The following is a 20,389-nucleotide window of genomic DNA, read 5'->3' as shown; positions in this document are numbered from 1 at the left end:
TCAGGTTCAACCCTTAATAAATTCTATTTGTATTTGAGATTGCTTAAGGTTTCTCATGGAGAAGAAGAAATCCAGGCAGCAGCTAGCACTGCAGCACAGTTTTTTTCTGCTGATCCTCCAGCATTTCTGTTATGTGGACTGAGTGCTATCAACAAGGGTGGCTGTGGCCAGGCTTTTATTTTATTCCATTTATTTATTTATTTATTTGCTTATTTTTTTTTCTTTGACACAGAATCTTACTATGCAGCCTTAGCTGGCCTAGAACTCACTATGTAGACCAGCTGCTTCCTCCTAAGATCTGGGGTAGAGGTGTATACTGTGATGGTGCCTGGCCACCCAGTCTCTAAGAGTTACGATCTTTGCCGCATTGCCCAATCCATTTGGAGGTGTGGTTGACACCACACTCCAGCTCTTCTGGATCATTCCAGCGCAGCTGGTGCACAGTTTCTTCTTTGTAAGATGCTATGGCTTCTTCATGAAGAACTTGAGAAATCTCATGCACACTTGTAGTTTCTTCTCATTACAACCCCTTGTTTCAAGTCGTTTGTACAGTATGCGATTATTTGTTCTCAACACACAACCTATATGAAACCAGCGTTTAGGAGAGAAATCACAACCATGGTGATCAACAGTAATGGGCCTTCTCTCACCTGACTCTAACTCATCACCAGCTGTGTCTTCATCTAAAAGAGGACAACCATATTCTTCCTCATAGCCATCTCCAGCTAAATCACCCACATGCACATTCTTCAGCCACGCTTGTGATGCGAGGTCCTTGCCCAGTGTTGTTTTCCCAACCCCTGGGGTACCCTTGAGCACGATGTTCAGAAGCTCCATAATCCACGCAGCCAGCGTGGTTTCTTGGGCCTTAGGACTTGACTGCTTAACACCTCTAGGGCATATTTTGGCAAGTAAATGAGTGCGATCACTGTACCTCTGGCTGATGCTTCAGTCATGTGGAAAGGCTGCTGTTAAATTTGGTTGTTCTTAAGCTCTTGCGTCTCATTTACTCTAATTATCTAGTCCACAGCCTCTCTCGAGTTGACTTCGGCCTCAGCCTCCCAGATGCTGGGGCTCCAGGCCTTCTCTACCACGTCTAGTTTGCAGCTCCATTTGGAAGGTGTTCCAGTGTGAGTCTTAGGAGGGTGCAGCATAGTTACAGAAGACAAAAATGTGTCTTTGTCTGGAGATGTTTAGAATCAGCAGAACCAAGTGTCATGAAAACCTGCTGGTCATATGTCTCAGTTCATATTGTATATTCAGACCAGTGGACAGTACTGAACTTAAGCTTTTAACAACTTGAGAATATGCTGGCTTTCTCGTCACTGGGTTGTGGAAGTACAAAGTACCTTTGGAAGCTCTTGAGTTAAAGTGATGACCAGCGGGATCCTGGTAGAGTTTCTTTGTTAAAGAAAAAGTACACTGCAGCTAGTCAGGCTGTTTTGATTCTTAATTACTGCCCAGGGAGCTGCGTATGAGAGACTCTTACAGCGGTTAGGCTCTGCTAAGAAGCTGACCCTCTTGTCCAATGTGATGGGACAATGACCCGGGGTAACAAGCCGGATGGAGCGGGGAAGAAGGTGAGGAGTAGGGTACTATGGGTAGGAATGTCTCTAAACCAGGGCAGGGAGCTGAAGGCTGGCTGATGGAACTTTTAGACAGTTCATATTTTAACTTTTCCATGCCTTGTTAAAATTAACCTTTTTGTTTTGTACATGTATTCTTTTTAAAAACAAGGTCTCACTATGTGTCCTTGGCTGGCCTGGAACTCTGTTTGTAAATGAAACTGGCCTTAACCTCAGAGATTCCCCCTGTCTGTGCTTCCTTAGTGCTTGATTAAAGGCAGGTGCCATTACACCTGGCTGTGTATTCTTTTTTATTTTTTTCAGTACTCCAACTCTCTGTATGTTTATTATTTATTTATTTTATTTTTACTTATATTATTTTAAAATTATTTTTAGTTTCGGTTGTGATTGCCTAGCTACAGTGAATGTAAGGAAAAGGCGCAGTCGGGTCTTTGGAGCATGTGTTTAGCTGTGGGCCTTATTCTAGGAGCAGCATTAGACAGCTTTGTAATCAGGCCTCAAGTGTCCCTTGCCAACCAGGGACCACCTTCTCGTGCCTCAGGTATATTATCCTACCTTATTCTGTGCGCATGAGTGCGTGTGAACAGGTGAAGGCCATAGTTAAGGCCTCTCTATGACCCAGTTTTGTTAATTATCATTCTGCTGTATTTTAGTATAAAGTTCCTTTGGAGAAGAAAATTCAAATAGAGGCACTTTTCTATATCAGGCAAGTTAAGTGCTAGTTTTGTGTTGAATTAAGATAGTGCCATAACCATAATTATTATCCCAGTTTTCATTGCTACTTTGAAGTTGGCCGTGCTTGTGTCACTTGCCGAAATGATAAGCATTTGGTTTGACTTTTCTCTCTACAGGGCTCAGAGGAGAGTCCTTATAAAGTCCATATTTGCCATGAAACTCTGCTGTGTTGGCAGTCATCTCCTGTGGAAATTACAAGACAGTTGTATTTGCAGAACATGCTGTAACATTTCAGTATCTGTGTCTTTAGCCTGTCTTTGTTGGTAGTGACACCAAGGGGAAGAGCTCCTGTCCTTAGAAGTGCAGCTGTAAGGCACCTGTATGCCTTCTTAGGCCTGTGGTTTCTAAGGCAAAATGTACAACTGAAATTGTATTTAATGTTTTTCATTTTTCCATTTTCTTTGGTCTTTGATATCTAATGGATTATCTTAAAATACACTGTTTTTCTTTTAAGGCTTTAAGACACCTTCTGTAAATGTATCCTAAAGCAATTGATGTTTTCAGATGTTGTGCCTTACACACACATACACACACACACACACACACACACACACACACACACACACACACACTTGTGCCTCACTACACATGCATGTGTACACACCTGCATATTACTCAGAAATCCCAAGATGTCCAGGAAAGGGAGAAGTGTAAATGTGGAGTGTGTTCGTGCAGACGTCTAAGGGGGTTGCAGGGATGGACTGAGTGCATAAGGGGTCGAGGTTTGATTGTCAGGGTTGCGTTGTTCTTTCTTTCCCCAAGGCTGTTCCTGCGCCACTACCCCCATTCTTTTTCTCACTTTAAATCTGATTTTTCCCCCCTCCTTTGGAGGGTGCTTAGAGATCTTCCTTAACCTGCCCTCTCACAGGAGGGAGGCTTATAGGTGTGTGCAGCCGGCATCAGAATGAAATGCCTGTGGTGACTGGTGCAGCCTCTTCCCCGAGTGTGGGAGGGAGGCAGACTGCGCTGCGCATCCCTGGCCACTCACAGGACAGCTTAGGGTTAGTGCCTGCACATCTTTTACCTCCCACATCTTCCTGTTTTCACCTTCTCACAAGGGCTCTCTGTTCTTCTGCTGCTCAACTTAATTTACTGCGATGGCAGCACAAGGAAGAGAGGAGTCTGTATCCACCCTTATATGGCGGCTGCCTCACCTGAGCAGAACCTTGTACACGGCCCCCTGAAGTCACCTGTCCAATACCTTGCGAAACTTTTCTTCTCGTAAATGTATTCATAAATGTTTTCTAAGGAGGAGATGGATTTTTAAAAATGTTTAATTGAAATAGTATTAGTCAAATTCCTTTTTATGTGTGGTGTTGTTTCACTTAAGCAAACTGCCACCCAGAGAAGTCAGTAGGTGCCTGAGGTTACAGGTAGTGGAGGAGCTGCAGCCCTGCCCGGCAGCCCCACTGTTTATCACACTTGTTACCTCATTTTTCTTGTCACGTTCAGAAAGGTGAGTGAGAGTGAAGAGAGTGTATATTTCTCCAAGAAATCAAGTCATTCACAAGTCAAATGTTTTTTTATTTTTATTTTTTAAGGATGAAGAGGAAGAAATCAAACTGGAGATAAATATGCTGAAGAAATATTCTCATCATAGAAATATTGCAACATACTATGGTGCTTTCATTAAAAAGAGCCCTCCAGGACACGATGACCAACTCTGGGTAGGTAGATGTCTGCACGCCTTGGGTGTGCTTGTTGGCTGCGGTTATTACGTAAGGGACTCAAGGAGCTCACAGGGAACATGGAGCAACAAAGGAGCAAACGCAAAGGGCCAGGAGCGTCCCTGAAAGACATCAGGAATGTGAGGCCGCGTCACAGGAAGCGCTTTGATAGAAAGCTCAATAAATTCCTCTTTCTCTTTCACACTAAGGTGGAAGAGACGTAAAGAAAAGTCAGTGTTCTCAGTCATTCATTTAGTAACGTTAATGAGAGCAGTTTATTATGAACAGTAAATTCCATGGAAATTTCTTGAACTGACACATTCAACCTTTAAAAACAAAAACAAAAAAAACCATTTATAGTCAGAAGGGTGACTGAGAGAGTGTCCTTTGTGAGTTAAACTAAAGGTTTTGAATTTATAAGGCAAAAAAGATAGACTGGCAGTTTTTTTCCTAGTTACTTTTAAAAGGATAGTGTGGAAAATGCCAGCAGCCTGGGGCTGACGAGAAAGAGGGACCAAAAGGACAGAATCAAGGACTCAAGCCAGTCTGTGCAACCAGGGGCACAGCTTCTGTGGCAGATGAGTCTTGGGAACTCAGAAGAATGGAGCTAGATTGCAACCTCTCATAATGTACAAAAGGAGTCGAAAGCGGGTCAGAGGTCTTAGTGTGACCTGAAGCTCTGAAGCCGTTAGAGGGCAGCATAGGGGAGACGCCTCAAGATGAGGACAGGCGGGGGCTTTCTGGGAAGGACCACAGTAGCTCAGGAAGTAGTACCAGCAGTTGGCAACGAACAGATCTGCACAAGAAATGAAACACGAAGAAGCTATCCTACAGAGTGGGAGAAAATCTGACAATATATTTTAAGAAATAATTAGAAAAAAAAAAACCAAGCAAACCCAGACAACGCAATCTATAGATGGAGTAATGAGTAGACATCCTCAAATAAAGTGCATATCGCCAACAAATATGTGCATGTGCTCAGCCTCCTTAGCCATCATGAGAAGCTGTCACAAACTCCCGTGACGGTGTGGGGACGAGGACTCATACACACTGTTGGCCACGGTGGAAGTTCCTCACAAAAGCTAAAAGTAGCAGTAGCACATGGTCCAGCTGTCCTGCTTTGAGGAAGCCCCAAGGGACTCCACCGTGACAGATCAGGGGAGCTACACGCTCGCGCGCGCGCGCGCACACACACACACACACACACACACACACACACCTGTTTGTAGTGCCAATCACACTAGCCACATTATGCAGCCAGACTGCATGCCCACCAGCAGATGAATAGAAAAGAAACGCATTTATATATACAGCCTAGAATTCTGCTCAGCCATAAAGAAGGGCATCATGCCATTTGCTGAGAAGTAGATGCAACTGGAGATTCAGAAAGACAAATACTGTGTGACTTTTTACACTTGTGGGTCCGAGAGTTCCTTATTGTTACACAATTACACACACTGTGTGCCTCCCCTCCCCCCAAAGAAAAGAGAAAGCAAGGTGGAGACTTTATCTGAGGAACAAGACCTGAGGAGGTCCTTCGTTTTCCACGTACATGTGTGTGCGCATGCGCTCTCTCAGAAAAAATAAAACGTAGGTGGCGACGTGCCTGGGTTCAGTCTTAGAGCACACACTGTATTCCTTTGGGTTCTGTTATGTTTAAGGGAAGTGACTTAGAGGAGAAGGGGTTTACTCCGCATCATGGTGGGAAGTCAGGGCAGACAGGAGCGGAAGGCTGCACCTCACATCCCCTCACAGGAAGCAGACAGGAAGTAGGGCCAGCCTATAAAACCTAAAGCCTGTCACCAGCCTGCCCTCTAGCAAGACTGCACTTCCTCACCCTCACAGAACCTCTTAGACAGCACCACCAGCTGGGAACCGTGTGCTCAGACGAGGAGCCTGTTGCTGTCATTGTCACTCAGAGCAAAACATAGACGTACAAACCAGAGAGAGGGAGAGGAGAAAGAGGAAGAGAGGGAAGGGAAAGGTCAGGAAATAGAAACGAAACAGTTACTCTTATTTCTGTTGCTTAAATCCAGTTTACAAGTGTAGTTATTATATTTAGATATTGCAGATAATACATTTTCAAAACTGTGTGTTGGCATGGAAGTACCATTTGCCTTTTGATTTAAACTCAGTTAATAGGAAATATTACAAAATATCTGAAGACCATAGTGTGTAAGAACAACACATCTCAGGAAAGAGCTTCTGGAATACAGATCCCGGATAACTTGGGAGCAATGACCACTAAAGTAATCTCCTGTAGAAGGAGGGGGGACGATGTGCTGCTGAGCATAGGGCACGCTTGATCTCCCGAGCTGCGCGACCTCTCTTGGATGCTTCCAACGTGATATCGCATGTGCCTGGGTGTGGAGGGAAGTGGGCGACAGGCCTGTGTGTTCTAACTTGGATGTGGTTGTTACAACATGTCTTGTCTGTCCTATAGCTTGTTATGGAGTTTTGTGGGGCTGGGTCCATCACAGACCTTGTGAAGAACACCAAAGGAAACACACTCAAAGAAGACTGGATTGCCTACATCTCCAGAGAAATCCTCAGGGTAAGGCGAGCAGGACCAAGTGTCCCTTCAGTGTCCCCTTCTGATCTTGGCTTCCGCTTGCAAGCGAATCCTGAGCGTGTCTTTGCATTGGCTTGACATATAGAGACCATTGTCTTTTGAGAGCCAAGCATTCCTTGTTCCTCATTAGTAGTTTGTTCTGCATCATGGTTTGATTCTCAGCTCTGTGAAGACCCAAGAGCTTGCCCTGTGTAGTTGGAAAACATTGAAACAAAGCCTGGAACCTGTCTCAGGCATGCCCCATGGCCGCTGAGGTTCTCCGAGTTGTGCTCATTACCAGGTACCCAGCAGCATCTTCCCTTTGCCATTTAAAGGGCATCAGTGACAGAGGTGAGAAGTGACCTGCATGCTGTGTCTGCAGGCAGCCCAGGAGAGGCTGCAGATCAGTACCAACAGCACCGGGGCCTCTTTCCAAGTCTTCCACGGACCTTGGCATTAGCTGTCAGAGTCTCTTAGAGTATTTATGAAGTCCAGCCCTAATGCTTCATGTTGTTTACAGCCGATTGCAAAGCTGCCGAATGAGCTCAGAGCAGGTTCTACACGTGGCTGGGTTTTCAGTCATGTGAGGTTTTCAGGGCTTCGTATTTGAACGCTTTATCTGAGTTGCTAAAGGACCTCTTGCACCCCACTACCATAGCCTTTGTTTTCCTTCATTCCTAAACTGCGTACTTAAAGTTACTTGCCTCCATTACTTATCCCTCCACATCTTAAAAATAAAGACTCTGGACCTAAACTGAAATTTATTTATTTCCCAAGCTAGTCATTTTTAAAATTGTAACTAAATTTACTTTTTATATTTAAAATTCATGGAAGACTACAAGTTTAAAAGCTGTCGAGTAGACTTCCTAGAGAAATGTTTTAATTTCTATTTGCTCATATCTTACGGAGCCTTCAAAAGCGAGTCCTTAAAAAGACCAGTGTGAGGTAGGGAGTGTGATGGCAGGAGAGCCATCCTTTGTAGGTGCTCACACGTGCCGTGATTGAGTACCCGGCGCCTCCCAGAGAGCTGCGCCGAGCAGGGAGCAGCTGCTGCCGTGGGGGCTCATTGATGACAGGCAGGGCACAGCAGCAGACAGGCTGGCCCTCTGGAGCGAGCAGAGGCTCGAGAAGCTTCACTGATACTGTTCTCTGTTCTGCATGTAGTAGCTTTAGATTGTGGGCTTTCACTTCCTGTGTGCTGCAGTTTCAGTGGTGGAGCACCGCACCTGCCTGGCAGATACACAATTTCTCAAGTAGAGAAATCGGTGGTTTTAGTATAATATCCGAGGCACAGAGTATATCTCAGACATCTAAGGTAACTTGCCTGTTTCTATACACCTGGGAGAAACAGTTTTATGTACCAAGTATAATGTATTTATTTTAGCATTTTTGTCACCTTTGACCTCAAGAGCACTGAAGAGAAGCCCAGCTAGCTGCTCATAGCTCTGGTCCATGTGGTGGCACACAGCATCCTCTGGAAATGCTGCAGATTGTCTCCTAGTGAGCATCTTTAACAAGAAGCTTCTCCACCTGTGAGCCATCTACCGTAGAAAATTTTATGCTAGAGTGTTAGTTCAAAACAAAGAAATGGCCAAATTATATGCTAGTGGTTGCTTAAGGAGTTACTATGTGTTGTTGCTGACGGAGGAAGCAGAAGCAAAGTGGAGGTGAGGTCTTGTATAGAAGGCGCCCCACTGAGTCATCTGGGCTCCCGGATATTGTTGTAGATAGCTGGTTTCCAGATGGAAAGCCTTTCTCATACTCTATGGGTATTAGGGAAGACTAGACCAGGCAAGGGTCCTCAGTATGCTGTCAGAAGTTCTCTTGTGGGCTAGCCTACTGAAACGCTGGGGTTTACCAGCAAAGCACTCTGTCCCGCCCTGCCTGTTTCCTTGCTCACATTCTAAGCCACAGTGTTCTCATTGGGTTGAAGGCAGTATTCCATACGGCAGGTGAGAACTTAGGACATTGCATCACCATCGTTGAGGGACAGTCTCACTGCTTTGTTGTCACATGTAGTCAAATATGTTAGACTTAGAAGACAACAGTTTCCTAGTTTAGAAACACAGATCTGGTTAATGTAACAGTCTGAGTAGAGATGGACTTGGCATCTTTACCAAGGAGGCACGGCTGTGGCCTCAGGTCAGGCCTGGATCACAGGGTATTTGCTGCGTATAAGGGAAATGTATCCATTTTTGTCTTTGTTTGGTCTGAATGATTATGCTTCAGGATAGCTGTATTAGGAACTGTTTGCTGAGTGGAAGCAGCAGTCGTCTTTACACAGTGTGGGTAACTGGCATGGTCTCCCACCCTCGCTGTGGGGTGCAGCGCTGCGCAGGAGCTGTCACTGTGCTGCTCATGTTTATAGGAAGATGCTGCAGGGCAAGAAGGAAGTTCCTACAAGTTAGAGAGCAAGTGAGCTGAAGCAGTAGAAGTAGAAATCCTATAAGAGTGAAGTCGCCTCGTTTGCCCGTGCAGTGTTAGGTGTCACAGCGTGCTGAGTGGGAGTGGGCCTTCCGAGCAGGGCACTAACGTGCTGTCTGTCTGGGCTGCTCCTCATTACACCTTGTGCCACAGCACTACACTTGCATGATGAAGGATAGATGAGCATCACACAGGCTGTGCTTGAACAGTAGTGATCTAGAGCCGTTGCCATTAATGCATACAAGGTAGGCTTGAGAGTGCATGCTCGCGATCCCAGCAGGTTTAAAGCCGGGCTGGGCTGCACAGTAAAGACTGCCTGCCTCCGCCACCACAGCACACACAGTACAGATTCTGCCTGCCTCCACTACCACAGCATGTGTGCGCGTGCTCACGCGCATACACAGACACACACAGAGTAAAGACTCTGCCTGCCTCCACTACCACAGCATGCGTGTACACACACACACACACTCTCACAGTAAAGACTGCCTGCCTCTACTACCACAGCATGTATGTGTGTGTACACACACACACACACACACACACACACACACACACACACACACACACACACACAGAGTAAAGACTCTGCCTGCCTCCACCATCACAGTACCCTTCCCCCTCTTACTTTTTTAAAATAGAAAATTCAACCCCCTTACAAGTAACCTACCTTTTTAGTGCTGACATATTTCAGAATAAATAGGTTGCTCTGTCTTAAGGACACAAATTCTGGGTTGTAGCTCCTCAGGTCAGGAAGAGAAAAATAAATGAGCTATACAGTGGTGCACCGCTGCCTTACAGCACGGTTGGTGAGTGGTACAGTGGTACACCGCTGCCTTACAGCATGGCTGGATGTGGCGTGCATTTTCCCATCACCTCTTGGGAGATGCTGCTGGGCTCAGTCGGAACACAGGGTATCAACAGTGCACATTCCAGGAGTTTGTTTGCCTCGGGAAGCGAGGCATTTGGTTCCTGCTCTAGGCTGCTCTAGTGGCACAGTGATTTTACACTTGGACAGAACTGGGATATATCAGCACTTAAGAACATGTTCCTGTGTAGTGGGAAGAAAGGCCTGCATTTTAAGATCCAGATTTTAAGCGCATGTATAACTCTTTACTGGTCCCCTGAGATGGGTCTCGCTTCATAAGTTCACAGGGTTACCCACTGAGAGATAGACGTTTGCTGTGGGAAAGGACTGTCTTGTACATAAATAGCACAAATTATAGCAGAAAAACTCCAGACGGCAACCCAAAGTCTGTATCATCAGCACAGCTCAAACCAGATGCAAAGCCCAGCCCGCTGCTTTCTGTGTGTGTGGCAGGGCTGGCAGTGCCTTCCTGGGAATGTACCAAGGGCAAATTCTATGTTCTAAATGTGGATCTACAAAACCTTGGCCACGTGTACCCCTTATTATAAAGGGTGCTCCTGGCTGTCTACGTCCAGGGGCAGAGAACTGAAGCGCGCTCTGCTTGTCTTTTCAGGGGCTGGCACATCTCCACATTCACCACGTTATTCACCGAGACATCAAGGGCCAGAATGTGCTGCTGACTGAGAACGCCGAGGTGAAGCTTGGTAGGTGGCTGGCACGCACATGGTCTGCTGCACCCTCCTGGTGCTAGCCCCCACCCTGCCCCCGCTCCCCGCCCCGTGCTTCTGTAGTCCACTCTGTCTGGATAGAACAGCCACACCACGAAGCTTTTAAAAACTTTCCGTTTGGATTAACTTAGGGGAAGGGGCACCGCTGAGGCCCAACCCCAGGGCCGTGACTGGGGCACACTTCCAGCCCTGTACCAACATTAGAAGTCAGACCTTTTGACTCTCTTACTTAAATACTGTCCTCACTGGTGCCTGGCGTGGTATGTTTCTAGTACTTGGGAGGCTGAAACAGAAAGATGGTGAGCTTGAAGCCAGCCTGCTGTGGGAGGAAAGGGGCGGGGTGCTGTGGGGGGAGAGAGGAGAAGGAGAGGGAAGAGCAGGAATAAAAATGCTCATAAAAGTAAATCAAGATGCTTCTTGGGTATGTTGGTGGCAGCAGCACTTCCTTTACTTCTTAGACCTTTGCTTATATCGTTCTCCAGTGAGGGCATCTCTCCTCATTTTCAAGTTATAATTTTCCCTGTCTTCAGGGGCTTTCTGTGGCCCTCTGACCTGCCTTAGACTCCTGCCTCCTTTTTATGGTACTGCTTATAGTACTGTTGATGATTTATAATTCTTTTGACATCATATGACATTTCTCAAATAAAAGAAAATACTCCCCTTTGCCAGAATATCCTGGGAGTCCGGCAGCCAGATTGCTGTAGTGGCTGGTGCATTCTGTCAAGCACCTGGTGCATCGTCTTCAGTCGTGTGTGTGTGCTCAACAGATAGACAACTTGACTTTGTGGGGGCTTTCTAATCACCCCTAGCTGCCCCTGAACTTGTTCCAACTTTATTTTTATGTTGTTACTTTTTGTTTGTTTGTTTTCGAGACAAGGTTTCCCTGTGTAGACTTGGCTGTGCTGGACTCCCTTTGTAGACCAAGCTGGCCTTGAACTCACAAAAATCCACCTGACTCTACAACCCAAGTGCTGGGATTGAAGGTGTGCACCACCACACCCGGCTTATGTTGTTACATTTCCAAACAAAAGCAGCATTAACTTTTATTAATGTTACTTTTGCTTCATGCACCTAACAGTCTATTCTCCCTTTTTTTGAAAATCTGAGCTATAGAAGTTGCTTTTTAATGTTCAGATCACTGCTCTCATCTGTTTGCCTCTGCCTCCCAAGTGCTGGGATTAAAGGTGTGTGCCACCACCACAGCCTGGCAGCGCTGAGGCCACAGAAAGCACAGACTTGCCCCAGGGATGCAGAGATTCTGCCCCACGGTGGGGTCCTGTGCTGGCCTTCAGCAGGCCAGTGAGTACATTGGCCACTAAAACCCTCCTCTGGGAGAGGCAGGGACCACTTAGCCCATGACACAGGTGTGCACTCAGTGTGGCCAGACTCCGTAGTCCTCACGGACCCAGTGGGAACCATCACTCCATTAGTGGGTCAGGAGTGGAGAGAGACATTTCTAGTGAGGCACACACAGGACTCTGGGGCTGGCGGCCACAGGTGCTCCCTGGCCACACTTCCCTCCCCGACCACCTCAGGTGAGGTCTGGGACCTGAGGTGCCTCATGAGGATGAGCTATTGCACTTGGGTCTCCCACGATCCTGGACAGGGCCAGGATGTGACACTTAGGGTACCCTTGGACTCCCAGGCACCCAGAGGCTCAGTCCTGTGTGCCAAGCATGCCAGAATGGACGCTGCTGGGTACATGAAGCCTGACACAAGCCACTGGACAGGCCCGGGCTCTACACCACAGAAGCCAGGGGGAAGCAAGCCGTGACCCCACCAGGCAGCTCTTCCCCACAAAGCCAGGCCTGCTCCTTGCTCCTGAAGCCCCTAGTGATGGGTCCAAGACAGTGTTCACAGGACTCACCTAAGCGAAGCTCTCCCACAGCCTATCTGCTTGCTGACTCGGAAGTTGGGGCCCACCATCAGGACCCCTGAGCTGGTCCCGGAACCGCGGATGCTGTGGTTGCTCCGGTTCGTGCCGGCCCTGGGCATTCTGTGGCCCTCCTCCAATCCCCCTCCCTCCTTTCTTTTCAAACTCCGTAAGTTTGTGCTACCCTGGCCTCTCCACAGTGACTCTGCCTGAGATCACAGTGCGAACCCTGAGCTCACGCCTGGCCTAGTCCACCACTGCGCCCGGTGGCCCCTTGGCTCCCAACTATTGATGCCAGGGTGTGCTCGCTGGCCTGGCTGCAGTTGCACCTGTTTTTTGACACAGGTTTTCTTAAAGCTCAAAGGTTATTATTGTTCCTGTACTAGGCCCTCTGCTGGTGCCTGGTTATTGAGGCCAGGCCTCGTAAGTTCTGGGCTGGTACAGGCTCTTCTTGCATTGCAGTTGTGTGTCCCTGCTCTTAGAAGTCACTCCTTTCCAGTGCTGCCCGCTGGGACAGTTTTGAGGCTGAGAAAGCACTATTGTTTGCATTTATTGTGACGCCTCCTCACAGACGTTTTTCTTTGTTAATTGTGCTCCGCCTTTTCTTGCTTTTTGTTCCTTAGTTGATTTTGGTGTAAGTGCTCAGCTGGACAGGACGGTTGGACGGAGGAATACATTCATAGGCACGCCCTACTGGATGGCTCCTGAGGTCATTGCCTGTGATGAGAACCCAGACGCCACGTACGACTACAGAGTAAGAGGCACCTGCTATTGAGGACCATTTGTGGGTCCTTAGCATTGCAGAGGATGGGGGGGGGGGCTTGCCTGTGAACTGCACACCCCTTATAAGTACTGGGCTTCAGTGAGAAGTATACGGACTTGGTTTTGAGGGCACGTTTTCCAGGCCCGTGCTAAGTGCTAAGATGCTTGCTTGTTGGTCCGTTGCTTTGCTTGTGATCTCAGTGAGTGACACATTGCTTACGGACGGCCAGGCACAGATCTTCTCCTCACAGGCCAGTCAGGTGTCCCTCCCCCAGCATCCTTTTTAGCCTCAGGAATACATTGGGATAGGATATTTCTTTTTAATACGCTGTCACACTTTATAATAGCTTCCTCTGACATTTTGCAGTGTTCTTGTGCAAAGAGTTTTATACCTTCCCTTAGCTATACGAATAACCTGAAGTGATGATAGAGTGACCCCTAGGGACGTGAAGCCATAATGCACTTTTGTATCCAGACATAAAACCCATATTTAATTGTCTGGTTCAGGCTAACAGTGATACTATTTTATTCGTAAACAAAACTTTTGCTTTAGTGGTTACTGTGCCTGTTAGTGATGTTAAGACTGAGTCCGTATTTCAATTGCTTCCACGCATTGCAGTATCTAGTCAGCGAAGATTAATTTAAGCCATTGCTGCCAAGAGATTTTCTTTTAATTTGAAGAATTAAAAAAATATATCGCAGACTCTGATTTTCTACTCCTTAACACATACATAAAATTTACAACACTTAAGCCAGGCATGGTGGTGCATACCTTTAATCCCAGCACCCGGGAGGTAGAGGCAAGTGGATTGCTGTGAGTTCGAGGCCAGCTTGGTCTACAAAGCGAGTCTAGGACAGTCAAGGCTACACAGAGAAACCCCATCTTGAAACAAACAAACAAACAAACAAACAAAGGGCAACACTTTCCAACAGTCTCCAAATAATATCGTGCTTAAGTAAATAGAAATGATCCCTACGGCTGGAGAGGTGATCATTTCCTAGCAAGATTTGTTCTTGTATTTTTTCCCTGAAGGATGCTTTTATTTCATTTGTGTGGCTATCTGGAAATAAAAATAAGTGTCTAGGACAATCTCCTTTGTTTTGCAGAGTGACCTTTGGTCTTGTGGCATCACGGCCATCGAGATGGCAGAAGGTGCCCCTCGTAAGTAACTTTCTTCCTTTGGGGCTCATTTGTTCTGTAAGAACCGAGGACACTGGGCAGAACCACACCTGTCAGCGGGGCGGCTGCAGATGTAAAGGGCATTCCTGATAACCAGCCTCCTTTCGGAGCTCTGGGTCTTTAGCCTGCTCATTGCAGGATCTGAAATTAATAGAGGCTACTTTTTTCCTCTTTGCATTTAAGAAATGTTGTTTGAGATAGATCCCTAATCTTTGAAAATGTGTTATTTCTTACTTTGACCTTAAAAATTGACATTACCTTTTTACTTATGGAATTGTTTTGTGAAGATTTGAGTTTGTTTTTCCTTGGGTTAAACCAGTAAATTGATCAATCATAAAATTGATCTTTGATTAGGGTTGGGATAGAAATATAGAAAAGGTAAGGAAGGAAAAGATACGCAGCGTTTCCTCCTGGTCTGCTCAGGAAGATGCACAGAGGCTGTGTCACGGCCCCACACATAGTTGGTAAATAAATATTTGTTGGATGAATAAAAAAATATCGACAATTAAAAGACAGTTACAATGCAGAAGTAGATGTCCACTGTGAATACTGTGCCCCTTATGTTTCCCTATATGATGCTGAGGCAGTGGGACACATTGCTGGGCCACTGGGCGCAGTTTTCCTTCACAACGGGACATTGGTGTCTGCTAGTCTAGTGCGCATGCCCAGGTGCCCTACAAGTGTTCCCTGAAAATGTGCCTCATCGGTTGTGACATGGTAGTGTGCTGAACTCCCCTTCCTTGGAGTGAGTTATGTAAACACAGACAGTAATTGCACAGAAGTCAACGCTGCCTCTACACTAGCTTTCCTCTCTCTTCCTGACACTAGCTGCAGTAACAAGCAGTCCTGTGTGGAGGCTCTGATTGTGCGCACTGTTGAGGCATTGGTGCTGTTTGAACCACTGAAGGCCTATACAAGCCGTTCTAATCCTTAGACCAACCTTAAAAAAACAGCCAATTTTGTTATAATCGTAAAGATGATTTAAGGACTTAAATGTTTTCTTTTTAAATTTGAATTAATATTTATCTTTAATTTATGAAAACCTTTCAGTGTCTATTTGAAGTTGTGTATTTTTGGTCTTATATTTTACTGTTTTTAAATGATAAATTTCAAGGTATAGCCTAGGGTTTGTAGCTAGACATCTCAGCTGCTTGACATTCATGCCAATTATTTACGAATGAAATTATTTGTGAATGAACCCCAGAAGTCAACAGCGAGTGACTAAGTGCCTTACTGACACAACCATCTCCTTCCCCAGCTCTCTGTGACATGCATCCAATGAGAGCACTGTTTCTCATTCCCAGAAATCCTCCTCCCAGGCTGAAGTCAAAAAAATGGTAAGCTATGCATAGATCTCCACCTCTGACCCCTTGCCTCTGCTTCCCTCCCTCTGTTCACTCTTCCCTCCCTCTCTCCCCCTTCCCTACTCCTTTCTTTCTTTTTCTCTTTCCCTCCCCCTGTAGTTTCACTTTGTTCTGGAATAAAATTTTGGCCACTTTTACTTCAGTACTACGAAAGTGCGCACCCTCAAAAAAACTACACTGCATTGATTCTTTTTGTTGTTGTTGAGGTGACATCTGAAAGCCCCATAGCACAGAGAAAAGGTCATAGTTTAATGTTTAAGTAGTTCAAGTGTAATATGTTGCAGAGTATTTTCATCCTAAAATGGCAAAGATGTGCTGAGAGTCCTCTGATAAGAGATTGAACATTGATGAAGGGTGTCTGGGCCGTAGCGCATGTTTGCAGGTCCCACGACTTACATGACCACCACACGAGGACCGTTTGAACCTAAGAATTTGAAGCATTCTGGGTAATAGAGCAAGATCCTGTCTGGAAAAGAAGGCAGTTACCTTAATAGTGTTCTATAAAATGGCAGTTAGACACATCCTTTTAATTCCAGAAGAGCATGTTAGCAGAATGGTCCTTTGCTCCTCAGCAGCTTGCTGCCCTTCTGGTTGCTGCATTTCTGAATTTGTTGTACAGAACGCTGACACCTGTGGAAGGTGGGCGTGAAGAGCAGCTGAGCCAAGTGTTTAGAGTTGCAGCTTGGCATGCTTTGGTTGATTTTAAATCTTTAAGGGAAGGGCAGGGCGAGAGTTTCGCTTAATCCCTTCTGAATGCTGGCTGCTACTTCCTGTCTGCAGTCACCCCTGCTTTTGAGCACCCCCCCACCTCACTCCTGCTTTTGAGCACCCCCACCCCTCTGTGCTCTCTCCTTGCCTCACTGCTATGGTTTTCATGTTTCTTCTTTTAGAAATATTTCCGATTTTCCAAATAATTAATGTTACTTCTTTTGTTATTCTGAAATGCACACAGGGTGTCGGAGTTGGTCCTTTTATTTGGCTTTGGTGCTTTGGTGGTTCAGTTTCTGCTGGCTGCTGCTGTCTTCTCGGCCGCCTGTTTTCTGAGCTGTGCAGAGTGCCTTTTCCTTTGGCTGTGAGCAGAGCCCCTCCTCTCTTGTCATCTCCTGCTGCTCAGCACCGGTCACTTTACCTTCCCTGCCTTTCTTTTGCTTGGAAGATTTTTCCCATTCTTTACACACTCATTAACCATAATTGATTCAGAGTAACAGAATCACCCAATTGCGTTAAACCAGTGTTAGAGAGCGCGCATGAGTCAGGCAGTTGCAAAGATCTTGGCCCCAGTTGGTCCCTTGTCTTAGTTAGGGATGATGAGTCTGGGTGTTGTTGACAGCCAATCCCAGGGACGCTAGCTATGGGTTTATAGTAGACACTCCGCGGTCCAGATGAGGGGCCAGAGGAACTACTTAGCTCCTGCTAAGCCGAGTGGCCTTTGTGGTGAGAGTCTGTTCTGGGAAGACTACGTGAAGAGCGGCCCGCACTGTCTCCATTTCTTGTGGATTCTGGCTAACCATGTGTGTGTAACAGACCCTGACAGACAGAGACAGCGGTAGATGGTGCGTGAGACCATCGGTTCATCTGCATCGCTGCTCACATTTTACCCAAGTATTTGAAAGTTCAGCAGCTTCTTCCCCTGTGCTGCTGTCTTCTTTCCCTTTCTGTTACTTTTTGGGGGGAAATGGTCAAGGCAGCCGGGCGCAGTAGCGAACACCCGTAATCCCAGCACTTGGGAGGCAGAGGCAGGCAGACCTCTGAGTTTGAGGCCAGGCTGGTCTACAGAAGTGAGTCCAGGACAGCCAGGGCTACACAAAGAAACCCTCAAAAAACAAAACAAAAACGAAAGAAAGAAACAAGGAAAGCAAGAAAGGGAAATGCTCAAGGCTCATCTGACAGGAGAACTCAGTTATTAAAGGGACCTACAAAGTATGGTTGGTTCCTAAGTGTTGTCTTGGGGACGTGGTGCACGAGAGTCTTTGAATTTAGAGATTCAGCCTCAGTCAGCTCCATGAATGACCCTGGTGGGAACAAGGGTTAGTGCTCTGTGTCCGCGTGTGCTGTGTGACATACATTACCTTGATCCTCTTTAGCCACGGACCTTTCTGTGAGGTGATCCTGACCTGGTTCCAGTCTCTGCTACTTTTTGTAATAGCATCAGAGAGTGACTCGTTAGTCTCCAGCCCTTTTGCCCTTTTGCTCATGGTCCTGTCCCCTGAATGGTGTTGGAAGAGCAAATTCTCTACCTTCTGTTTATGCTCACTCCATTCAAGCAGTTTTATTTTTCCTCCTCTGTGAGTTTGATCGTTTATCTGCTCATATATATATATATATATATATATATATATATATATATATGTATATATGTATATGTATATATACACTTCCCTTTACTTTATTGTACATGTATGTTTCTTATTGAGTGTAACATAAATAGATGCACATATAAATATTTGTTGAATTGAAAAATAGTTTGAAAATACAAGATATAAAAAAGATATCCTTCATAGAAGTGACATGATTAGAACTGAATTAAGCTTAAAGATGAATAACTCACTCATTCAGCAAAAATTTATTAAAATACCCTTTGTGGTACACCATAGTCAGTCGTGAACATCACTAACAGGTTGTAATTAAGAGCCCATTTCAGCCTACACGATTTCAAAGCTAGAATATGTGAACTGACTTGTAGATTCTCCAGAAGAAATGCGCTTAGCTTGGGGAGTTTGAGGTAGGATGCTGCCAGGAAGGCTGACCAAGAGACAGGCACAGAGCAGAGTCTAAAAAGATAAGCCAACGAGAATGCCTGAAACTGGGCCAGTGAGGTTGCTCCTGCAAGCCTGGAAACCTGAAAATAACACACACACACACACACACACACACACACACACACACACACACACACACACAGACCCACACTTTCCCTGTCTCATGTATATATGGTATATATGCACAGCTAGGGCTGGTTATGATTCCTCAAGCATTAGGCTGGGAGTGGGAAAGGACAAAGCTCTGAAAGTAGCTGGTGGCACAAATGAAGGTGATTAGGGTCCCCATCCCTGTGTCCGTCTCCCCCTCCCCCACCAAGTGAAACCTGTCATTTCTGTCTCTGTCCACTAAACACTAGGACCTGGTGCGTCGTGCCCTGCAAGACTGGCTGACGTGTCAGTAGACTCGAGATGCCCTGTGTTTGCCCACCGGGGCAGGCCCTTTGCTTATCCCTGTGTTTGTTCTTGCTTTCTGGATACTGGACGCCTCCATCTGTAGACACCCCCCTCCCGCCCTCACCCTCACCCCCCCAGTGAAGCCCTCCCTCCTGCCCCTGTGCCTCTGCTGGCCCCGTGTAATGGTTAATGATAACGTTAGACGGAAACTCTGTTCCTTTAAACCAGGCTTCTTCTTATTTTATTTTTATTTTTTCAGGCTTCTTCTATAGTTGTGTGTGGTATATTGTCAGCGCACTACCAAGTGTAAGGCACACCTGTGCACTGGCGGAGCAGCTTTCAGGCTCCTCGCTGGTGCTTCTGAGCTTTATGTCTGTTGCTGATGTGCTTCCCTTCCTTACAGGTCAAAGAAGTTCTTCAGCTTCATAGAAGGCTGCCTGGTGAAGAACTACACGCAGCGGCCCTCCACAGAGCAGCTTTTGAAACACCCTTTCATAAGGGACCAGCCCAATGAAAGGCAGGTTCGAATCCAGCTTAAGGATCATATAGACCGGACCAGAAAGAAGAGAGGGGAGAAAGGTATTTAGGCTTCTTTTATTTTCATTTCTAGCATAACCTTAAATACTTTAAAGCTGGTGTTCAAAGTATGAGGCTGACATTTTGAAATACGGGTTTGTTGTTGTTGACACTCTACCTTCCCTGCCATCCTCCTCCTCCTCTCTGTGCCGTCCTCCCTCCATCCTCTGTCCTCTCACTGTGGCCATCTCCTCCTCTCTGTGCCGTCCTCCCTCCATCCTCTGTCCTCTCACTGTGGTCATCTCCTCCTCTCTGTGCCGTCCTCCCTCCATCCTCTGTCCTCTCACTGTGGCCATCTCCTCCTCTCTGTGCCGTCCTCCCTCCATCCTCTGTCCTCTCACTGTGGCCATCTCCTCCTCTCTGTGCCGTCCTCCCTCCATCCTCTGTCCTCTCACTGTGCTCATCCTCCTCCTCTCTGTGCCGTCCTCCCTCCATCCTCTGTCCTCTCACTGTGGTCATCTCCTCCTCTCTGTGCCGTCCTCCCTCCATCCTCTGTCCTCTCACTGTGGTCATCTCCTCCTCTCTGTGCCGTCCTCCCTCCATCCTCTGTCCTCTCACTGTGCTCATCCTCCTCCTCTCTGTGCCGTCCTCCTTCCATCCTCTGTCCTCTCACTGTGCTCATCCTCCTCCTCTCTGTGCCGTCCTCCCTCCATCCTCTGTCCTCTCACTGTGGCCATCTCTTCCTCTCTGTGCCGTCCTCCCTCCATCCTCTGTCCTCTCACTGTGGCCATCTCCTCCTCTCTGTGCCGTCCTCCCTCCATCCTCTGTCCTCTCACTGTGGTCATCTCCTCCTCTCTGTGCCGTCCTCCCTCCATCCTCTGTCCTCTCACTGTGGTCATCTCCTCCTCTCTGTGCCGTCCTCCCTCCATCCTCTGTCCTCTCACTGTGCTCATCTCCTCCTCTCTGTGCCGTCCTCCCTC

At 46.7% G+C, this 20,389-nt stretch overlaps 1 protein-coding gene across 37 annotated transcripts in view; it reads left to right on the top strand.

The window, feature by feature from the left end:
- MAP4K4 (mitogen-activated protein kinase kinase kinase kinase 4) overlaps positions 1–20,389 on the top strand; it is a 142,101-nt gene that overhangs the window by 75,826 nt on the left and 45,886 nt on the right. For all 37 annotated transcript variants that reach the window (XM_084755009.1, XM_084755004.1, XM_084755010.1 and 34 more), the window contains exons 4-10: positions 3,863–3,988; positions 6,432–6,542; positions 10,445–10,535; positions 13,056–13,186; positions 14,302–14,356; positions 15,633–15,711; positions 19,297–19,472. In XM_084755009.1, coding sequence (XP_084611135.1) covers positions 3,863–3,988; positions 6,432–6,542; positions 10,445–10,535; positions 13,056–13,186; positions 14,302–14,356; positions 15,633–15,711; positions 19,297–19,472 — 769 coding nt within the window. The remainder of the gene's footprint in view (positions 1–3,862; positions 3,989–6,431; positions 6,543–10,444; positions 10,536–13,055; positions 13,187–14,301; positions 14,357–15,632; positions 15,712–19,296; positions 19,473–20,389) is intronic.

The sequence above is a fragment of the Acomys minous genome (genome assembly GCF_964271855.1).
Source record: "Acomys minous genome assembly, chromosome: 13".
Taxonomy (NCBI): domain Eukaryota; kingdom Metazoa; phylum Chordata; class Mammalia; order Rodentia; family Muridae; genus Acomys; species Acomys minous.
The sequence above is the reverse complement of the archived record's forward strand: the minus strand, read 5'-3'. Positions and strand labels throughout refer to the sequence as shown.